A 9424-nucleotide genomic window follows, 5' to 3' on the forward strand; every position below is an offset into this window, starting at 1 on the left:
CGGGTGCTGCTCTGCGGCAGCAGCCTCCCTAGACCTACCACAGCCTAGCACACAGCAGCTGGACTGTGGAGTGAGGCTGCTGCCACTGAAAAGGTAAGAAGGGGTGGGAGCGGCGGACCCAGACCCCTCAACAAGCCTGGGTAATTAGTACTGCCCCCACCTTGGCGCCCCTGCAGCTGTAAGGCAAGATGCTCCTGAGCACAGTGCCACATCTGACTACACGCGGCACTGTGCTCAGGAGGGATACATTCAATATCCCGACAGCGGGGATTCCGGCGGTCAGAATGCCGCTGCCTGAATCCCAACACTTAGCGGAATACATGCATTCGGCAGCATGGCCCCCGCAGGCAAAATCGCTTATCAGACCTGCCTGCAGGTCAGACGGGTGATGTCGCTGATGACAGCGACATAGTGGGTACACACTGACCGATATAGACGGTCCGATCCACCAATGCAATGCATTGGCTGCACCACCGGTAGTTTCTGTGCAAATGTGAAGGGGCTCTGTCTATTGCAATCCAGTCGCTGGACTTGGCACTTCAGGGCCTAATTCAGAGATAATGACGCACATCTCCAATGCTTTTATATTACAGTATGCTGAGAAGCTGCACTGCACATGTGCAGATCTGGGCCTGCAGTGTCACTCCCAGTGCCCCACAGATACCGCATGATTGACATGCTTCTAGTGTTAGAGGCAGCTACATGGAGCATTCCAGAAAATGGGGTGAGGAGTTTGTCGGCCCAATTTTCTGGGTGTGCTGAAGCCAGTGGCTTCGGCCTTAGATATAGTTTCACTGGCCCCCAGCATGATTTTACTAGACATCCTGAGTATCCTGAGGGTTACTCAGATGTCCGATGGTCACGAAGTTGATCCAATGGCTGCGTCTTCGGATGTAGCATCGGATCAGAGTAGCCGGCAGGAGGCGTCTTTTAACTTCACACTCCTCCTCCTATTGCATATGTTAGCACAGCTGCAGCAGCTGTGCTACTACGTCCATCCCTGAATCATTGTCACAAGCGTGGAATTTAGGAGCTGTGTTCCCGGACTGGGCCTTGGATCTGTATTACTTGGCGCAGACGCTCGCTGGAGGAGACTTGGCTTAATGAAGTTTCTCCGCATGAGAGGGTGCAGCGAACTGACAGGAATTTGAGGAATGCGGCAGTAACGAGGTAGCTAGGAAGCTACGTGGAGCGGCTGGATAGCCGAGGGTAGACGTTGGTAGCTGAGTGGCTACGTGGAGCGGCTGGATAGCCGTGGGTAGACGTTGGTAGCTGAGTGGCTACGTGGAGCAGCTGGATAGCCGTGGGTAGACGTTGGTAGCTGAGGGGCTACGTGGAGCGGCTGGATAGCCGTGGGTAGACGTTGGTAGCTGAGCGGCTACGTGGAGCGGCTGGATAGCCGTGGGTAGACGTTGGTAGCTGAGTGGCTACGTGGAGCGGCTGGACAGCCGTGGGTAGACGTTGGTAGCTGAGTGGCTACGTGGAGCGGCTGGTTAGCCGTGGGTAGACGTTGGTAGCTGAGCGGCTACGTGGAGCGGCTGGTTAGCCGTGGGTAGACGTTGGTAGCTGAGTGGCTACGTGGAGCGGCTGGATAGCCGTGGGTAGACGTTGGTAGCTGAGCGGCTACGTGGAGCGGCTGGATAGCCGTGGGTAGACGTTGGTAGCTGAGTGGCTACGTGGAGCGGCTGGTTAGCCGTGGGTAAACGTTGGTAGCTGAGCGGCTACGTGGAGCGGCTGGTTAGCCGTGGGTAGACGTTGATAGCTGAGTGGCTACGTGGAGCGGCTGGATAGCCGTGGGTAGACGTTGGTAGCTGAGTGGCTACGTGGAGCGGCTGGATAGCCGTGGGTAGACGTTGGTAGCTGAGCGGCTACGTGGAGCGGCTGGAGCGCAGTGGGAAGGCTTGCTTAGCTAAACTAAGAAACTAGTTGCACTGGCAACTTGTGTGAGCATTGGGGATCCTTTTATAGTGGACACTGGGAGCTGACAGGCTGAGAGAGAAGGAGAAGGCTCCTCATTGGTGGTAGTGGGGTCACATGGGCAATCCAAGATGGCCACGCCCATGGACCGGAGGACAGCGCTTCCTGGAGGTAGTCAGCGGGGACCAGCGGTCAGCAGGAGCCGGCGTGGGAGCAGCACAGCAGCGGGACCCTCCAGAGGACAACAGCGGAGACTGCCTTGGGAGAAGAGGAAGGAGCGTACAGCGCGGGAGCCGGAAGACAGCGCGGGTCAGCGCCCGCACAGGTAAGCGACGGGGTCTGATTCTGGGGTCTCCAGGCCGGCGTGTGACAATCATGCCCTGAATGACTACACCCTACTATAAGATTACATGGTAATTGTATTACTTTTTTTCATAATGCTAAGAATACATAAGGTATTTAAAGCAATTATCTTAAAATACTTCTGGGACTGACTTCCTTCCCAAGAATTGAGCCAGAAAAACTCCTAAACGTATCTGCATAATTTACTAACGTGGCATGTGATAAGAGGGGCTATGTTATTTTTCTAATGCTTATTTTGATTACAAGTCAAAGGTCTTGAGAAGACTTTGCTTAGATTAATTATGTTTGCTTGGTGAAAACAGTGGTTCCCAAACTGGGTGCCAAGGGGCACTTACTGGGGTGCCATGGATTGGTGGTCCAGAATCACAGATCAAATTATTTATGGGGTCAATGTGATGGGTAAAACCAGGCTGACAATCATAAAATACGTGGACAAATAGAAGTGCAACTCTGTCCACCACCACGTAACCTATACCAAGGATGACGTAAAAGCACAATCTAAATAATTTTTGCTGAATTTCTCTCTAAGAAATTTTGGTCTAGGGGAGCCGTAAAAACAATGCTGATATTCTAGGGCGCTGTGATTCAAGAAAGTTACCGTGATGAGCAGTGATAGAAAAATGGTCTTTTTGAGTCTATTTGATAAATAGGACCCCCAGCAACATTAAGACAAAGGGACGTTGTGGTCCCGAAACGTTGGTGTCCATTATGGGTGTTTGAAACTTTGAATACATATAATTTTCATGAAAATCTTTGAGTGCAGCCGTTTATTTGTAGCTTCTTATGTACCGTATATACTCGAGTATAAGCCGAGTTTTTCAGCAGATTTTTTGTGCTGAAAAAGTACCCCCTCGGCTTATACTCGAGTGAAGTGTAGCGCTGACCGGACGGAGTTCGATCAGCGCTACACAGCACAAACACACAGCCGCCGGAGCCGGCAGCTGTGTGTTTGTTGTAATCAGCAGCTGCTGAGAGTCTGTCAGACTGTCAGGGCTGCTGCTGCTCCCACTGCGGGAGCCATCTTCCGGCTCCCGCAGTGGGTAATGGGAGAGACGTCATGAGTAATGACGTCTCTCCCATACAAATCGGCCGGAGGAGCTGATAGCGGCGGGACCAGGAGCGGGAGTTTCAGGTAAGTGATTTATTTTGTTCTTTTATTCTTATTACCGTATGCCTCTCTCTACTGGGGGGGGGGGAACTACAGGGGGCGATTACTACAGGGGGGGATTACTACAGGGGGCACTAAAAGGGGGGATTACCACTGGGGGAACTACCAGGGGGGATTACTACAGGGGGCACTAAAAGGGGGGATTACCACTGGGGGAACTACCAGGGGGGGAATTACTACAGGGGGAACTACCAGGGGGGATTACTACAGGGGGCACTACCAGGGGGGGATTACTACAGGGGGCACTAAAAGGGGGGATTACCACTGGGGGCACTACCAGGGGGGATTACTACTGGAGGCACTGAAAGGGGGTATTACCACTGGGGGCACTACCAGGAGGGATTACTACTGGGGGCACAACCAGGGGGAATTACTACTGGGGGCACTACCAGCTGCTGCCATTTCCCACCCTAGGCTTATACTCGAGTCAATAAGTTTTCACAGTTTTCTGTGGTGAAAGTAGGTACCTCGGCTTATATTCGGGTCGACTTATACTCGAGTATATACGGTATATAATATATATATTTATATGTATCTTTTTGCATTTGTGGTATGCAATATATGTAAAATATTGAATATATTTATATACATATAGTAATTTTGGAGCCTGTGCAAATTCCGATAAAAAATTTTTTCCTCCATAGTACCGCAGGGATGGCAGGAGAGGGCAGGAACACACAGACATACAACTGTGCAGCATGTGTAAATGCCCATGAGCTGCCTCTCTAATGCTGCCGGCAGAGCATGGTCCAAACCACAAAGCCCCCAGTTTTGTGTGCTGCCCTCACCCGTCACACTGTGGGAGAGATGTACTAACTGTAAAATGCGGTCAAACTTTGAAAACTGACATATTGGAAGGACTGGTAAGAGAAATGCAAGATCTGCCTTTCTCAACCACACTCATTACCTATTTCCGTTACATGGACTTTTATCGGGCTGCACCCGCTCTGTGTAATGCCCTTCCTCTCTAGCCTTTAAACCTTAAAGCGTTCCACAAAAACTTACCTGTTCAGCAAGCTTATCAAGTTTCCAGACTACTCTAAAAAATCTCCTTAGGTTACTCTACCTGAATACCACCCCTTTACACAGTTCATCCAAAACGTACACGTGTTCTCTTTCTATGCTTAAACAACCCTCTGACCGCAGGCCATCATTGCTGTATGACTGGTTCATTTAGCCATGAAGCATTTTATATCCTTGCAATCTGGCTGGACATATATGCAATATGTGGTACTTAACCTTATGTTCCTAATTGTAAAGCACAACAGAATATGCTGGCGCTATATAAATAAATGTTAATAATATTAATTTTAAGATGTATCAAACTTCTATTGTCTTATAAATTGTAAACTTGGCAGCAGGGCCTTCTTACCTCTTTATCATAGGGGTAGGAGACAGCCATGTGGGAGATGAGGGTGGACGTTGTGCTGTGATTGCATCATCATGGTCCTACACCCTTTGTACAAAGCTATGATTCCCAGCATTGTAAAGTAGGGTCAGTGGTCAGTCAGGTGGAGAGTGCGGGTGAGCATGGCACTGTAATTGCACCATCGTGTCCTAAAGAGTGGACAAGTGGAGAAGTTGCCCATAGCAAAAATAAGCATACTTGCCTACTATCCTGGATGGTGCGAGGGACTTACGTTTTTTGGGCAGTACCTCGCACCCCCAGAAGAGAGAGTGAATGTCCTGCATCCCGTCCACTTCCTAGTGAAGTGGGCAAAATGGAGAGATAATACCGGGGAATCGTGGCACCGTGGGTAGGGCGCTGGGCTAAAATGATGCAAATCACATAATTTTAGCCCCATCCTTTCCCCATGGACCCACAATTTTGCAGCATTTTTCTGTGACAGGGGCGGGGCCTAATGACCCCTCCCCCCAGAGCTGTCCGCTGCATCTCCTATCCGGGCTTCTCCGAGAGAGGAAAAAGGAAAAGTAGGTACAGGTTGGGTCTCCCATATGCAAATATTCCGAAATACAGATTTTTTTTTTTTCCTTGACTGAGATAGTATAACCTTTAGTTTTTTGATGGTTCAATGTACACAAACTTTGTTTAAAGCACAAAATGATTTAAAAATATTGTATAAAACCACCTTTAGGCTGTGTGTATAAGGTGTATATGAAACATAAATAAATTTCATGTATGTACACAAACTTTGTTTGAGCCACAAAATTATTGAAAATACTGTATAAAATGACCTGCATGCTGTGTGTATAAGGTGTATATAATACATAAATGCATTCTGTGTGTGTATTTGGGTGCTTTGAGCCCCCTCAGCCCAGCGAATATCCAGGCATAGGAGACTGCTGTAGCAGCAAGCAGTCTCCCATTGCAGCCCAGCACACAGCAGCATGTGCTGGGCTGCTCAGCTGACAGGGAGAAGAGGCATCGGACTCGGGCCCCTCCAGCAAGACTGGTCCCGGGTAATTAGTACCCACTCCCCCCCCCCTTCCCTCTTGGCGCCCCTGATGGTGTGCAAATATTCCAAAATACGGAATATTCCAATATCCAAAATACCCCTGGTCCCAAGCATTTTGGATATTGGAGACTCAGCCTGTAGTAAGCCAATAAGCTTTTACCTAGCATTTTTCAAGTACATTCTATAAAATGATAGGTAGAAGCTGATGGTTGCTATAGGCAACTACTCCACTCTTCAGAAGATTTGATAAAGCTCCCCTAATTTTGTCTGTTAATTTCCTGTATCATTTTATTTCTGTGTTTGTTCGCCAATTGTAATGAGCTACAGAATATGCTGGCCCTATATAAATAAATACTAATTAATAAATATTTAAATATGTATACACAAGCAAATTGGTCTGGATTTGGAGGGTCTGTGCTATTAGGACATTAGTGTTGGTTTAAGGTGATGCTTGTTTTGCACAAGGGGTGGGAGACAGAGATGTAGCAGATGGTTTATCACAGGGTGTAGTAAGAAGTAAACATCTTAGCAAATGGCAAGCACCTCCCCCAATCAAGACTTTACATATCTGAGAAAATCCAGGCTGACAGATAAAGTCAGTAGGATGCAGACAGTATATCTCCTGCTTGGCACTCCCTCATCACAGAAGCAGCGTTTATGTTTCGGTAAGATAGTAATAAAGCTCAACAGACATTTTACACAAGAGAAATGTGCATTGCTGTGGAACACTGGTGCAATAAAGCATGCTTGTGTGGGTGTACACAGCTGTAACTGTCAAACTGTACTTGTATGATATTGTTGCATATTGTTGGTGGTATTCAATTTAATTTTGTTGTGATATGGTAAGTGGTGACATAAGTACTTAATAATCAATATAAGAGATTGCACTGGACTATAAAGATATATGAAGTCATCTCAATGTTCCTTGGATAGTATCATGCTCATGTGATTTTGTATGTACGAACATTCCTTATGGACTGTATATTGTACAGTAGCAGACATGTTATGCTATAAATCTATACTACAGGTTCTTTTATTATTTGCATGCTCATGTCTGAATCACTAGTCACACACTTAGAGAAAGTTAGAAGCTAATGTGACATTAATGTAATTATAAAAAATAAATCACTGATTATTAAATAAGCCCCACAAGTATATATTGCCCCTGAGAAGTGATAATATTATTATCATATGAGCAAAACTGTTGGATTTGTTCATTTTGCAATGAAGACAATACATTGATTTTGGTTAAGTTCAAATATTTTATTGCATCATACTACAAAAGTATATCAAACATTTTAAAAGAATGCCCCTCTACGAGGAGATATGTTATATTTCTTTATATACATACATACATCCATACATATACTAGAGCAAGACAGGCTTAACATGTTAATGGACAGATAAGCAACACATTGCTCTACAAGGAATTGCTACTTGATTACCAGCCCATTCAGTGCCTTCACCCCATCTCTCACAGCATGGCTAAAACATTGGAAGACACTTCCGAATAAGTATTATACAATTCATCAGCTTAATTAAAACATTCCAAAATTGCCATCAGCCAGTGTGTTAGATAGAAGCTCTGTAATGTTATGCAAGTGCTTTACCAAGCCAAATATATACAGATTTAAAATTAAAATCACTAGGTAATGGAGAGAGTAATATGTGTTAAACAATTTCATATGACATTCCTGGTTATTGTCATCAAAGTGGATATATTAGCAGTCAGAACTGACCCAAGAAATAACATATCTTGCTCCATCCAGCCAGCTCTCGTATGCCACAGAGAGAGATCGAGCAAGACTTTGGTGTCCTTTAGACAATGCTTTATGGTTTTTTCTGAGCAAAGACAGTCACCAATAAAATCTTTTCAGGCTCTAATGCAAAATCCAGCAGACATTTCTGTTATCAGCAGATGCCTTTATCCTTCCAGCTCTGAGAGATAAAGTTCATGAGCCCCACAGTCTAAGCACAGCATCTCGCTCTCCCATGTCCATCCTGTGTCCCTTTCTTAATTACACTTTAGTTGCCAAAGAGTGGATTTCAGATTTCTGTGTCTGGGCACTCAGACTGGAGGAGGTGTTACTGATTTGCCCATGGAGGGTTTTATTGAGACCGAAAAAAAAAAAACATTGGGAGCGGAATCTGAGATCAAAAAATGCATAGAGAAAGGGGTTGAGGCAGCTGTTGATGTATGCCAGGCACGTGGCGTAGGGATACAGGCTGACAATCAAGTACTGCACGGAGCAGGTGAGGTTCAAAACACCCACAAGGCCTAGGAAGTGGATTGTTTTGACAATGTGAAATGGCAGCCAACAAATAGCAAACACAACAACAAGTGTGATGATGATTTTTAGTAGCCTTCTCTTCTTCTGTTCTTCCTTCTTTAGGTTCTGGAAATGCATAGTAACCTTTCCTCCAATGAAACAGTAGAAGATGGTCATGAGGAGTAGTGGCAGCACAAAGCCTGGTACTGTGGTGAGGATGCTGAGACCTACAATCCAGAGGTTTTCATTCTCCTTGCTGGAGACCCCAGTAAAGTCCAGGTCACATAGGGTGTGATTGCCTTCAACTCGTGTATCACGGAGAATCAGACTTGGAAGAGCCAGGAGCCCTGAAAGGAGCCATATAACTGCTAAGGAGATCAGCATGGTTGAGCGGGAACGCAGGTTGGCACTGGACAGTGAGTGAACAATGGCTAAATACCTGTCAAAACTGAGACAGGTGAGACAGAAAACGCTGGAAAACATATTCAGCAATACAAGGTAGCTGCTGATCTTGCACAGTGCAGAACCAAAGGGCCAGTTGAAACCAAGAGCAGTGTAGGTTGCCCACAGAGGTAAGGTGACAACAAATGCCAGGTCAGCAAGGGCAAGGTTACCTATATAGGTGTCTGCAGATCTCCTCTTGGGCTTAGCTTTCCATACTGTGAAAATGACGACCCCATTTCCGGACAGTCCTAGGACAAAGACCAGCATATAGAATACAGGTAGCAAGGAGTATGACAAGTCCCAATCACTGTCATTACATGCATAGTCTGTGTCATTCAGGTAATCATAGTCCCCTAGCTCTAGGCCAGCAGTCCAAGCTTCAAATTCTTCAGAATTCTGCATTGCTGAAAGCAAAATAAGAGAAGTATTCTGCACTTCTGAAAGCAGTGGAGTCCAGGCTCTGTGTTGTGTCTCTGCTCTGACCTGAGTTATGAAAGCTGCCTTCACTCAAGTTCTTTAAAGAATCCCCTGAACTCCCCACCCCCAGAAAGACAAATTAAAGGCAAAAGGCCACCCACTGACATCAATCAGGATACTATCCATATTATTTCAGCTCCTCCCCTACCATTCCCTGGGCTCTGAACCTTCCTCACTGTCTTTACCCCCCCCCTCCCCTTTGCACTGTGCACCTCAAGCCATCCAGCCTGTCCTAGCAAACAGAGCTTATTATAGCATTTTATTTGGTAATATTTTATTAAATAATTTGTAAAAATATATATTATAGCATTTTATTTAGTAATATTTTATTAAATAATTTGTAAAAAAATAAATATATATATATAATT

The 9424-nt window shown here is 45.8% G+C and overlaps 1 protein-coding gene across 1 annotated transcript; it reads right to left on the reverse strand.

Moving 5' to 3' along the window:
* Positions 1-7118: 7118 nt before the first annotated feature.
* On the reverse strand, positions 7119-9075 carry LOC148526447 (apelin receptor B-like). Its single transcript, XM_088470195.1, has one exon. It carries the CDS (start codon positions 8979-8981, stop codon positions 7884-7886), a length of 1098 nt encoding a protein of 365 aa, XP_088326321.1. The 5' UTR covers positions 8982-9075; the 3' UTR covers positions 7119-7883.
* Positions 9076-9424: the final 349 nt, after the last annotated feature.

This window comes from Taudactylus pleione, unplaced genomic scaffold (genome assembly GCF_031769625.1).
Source record: "Taudactylus pleione unplaced genomic scaffold, aTauple2 ptg000095l, whole genome shotgun sequence".
NCBI lineage: Eukaryota > Metazoa > Chordata > Amphibia > Anura > Myobatrachidae > Taudactylus > Taudactylus pleione.

Bases quoted from the DNA above. Each gene is read 5' to 3' on its own strand.
- LOC148526447 (XM_088470195.1), bottom strand. From the start codon at position 8,981: ATGCAGAATTCTGAAGAATTTGAAGCTTGGACTGCTGGCCTAGAGCTA.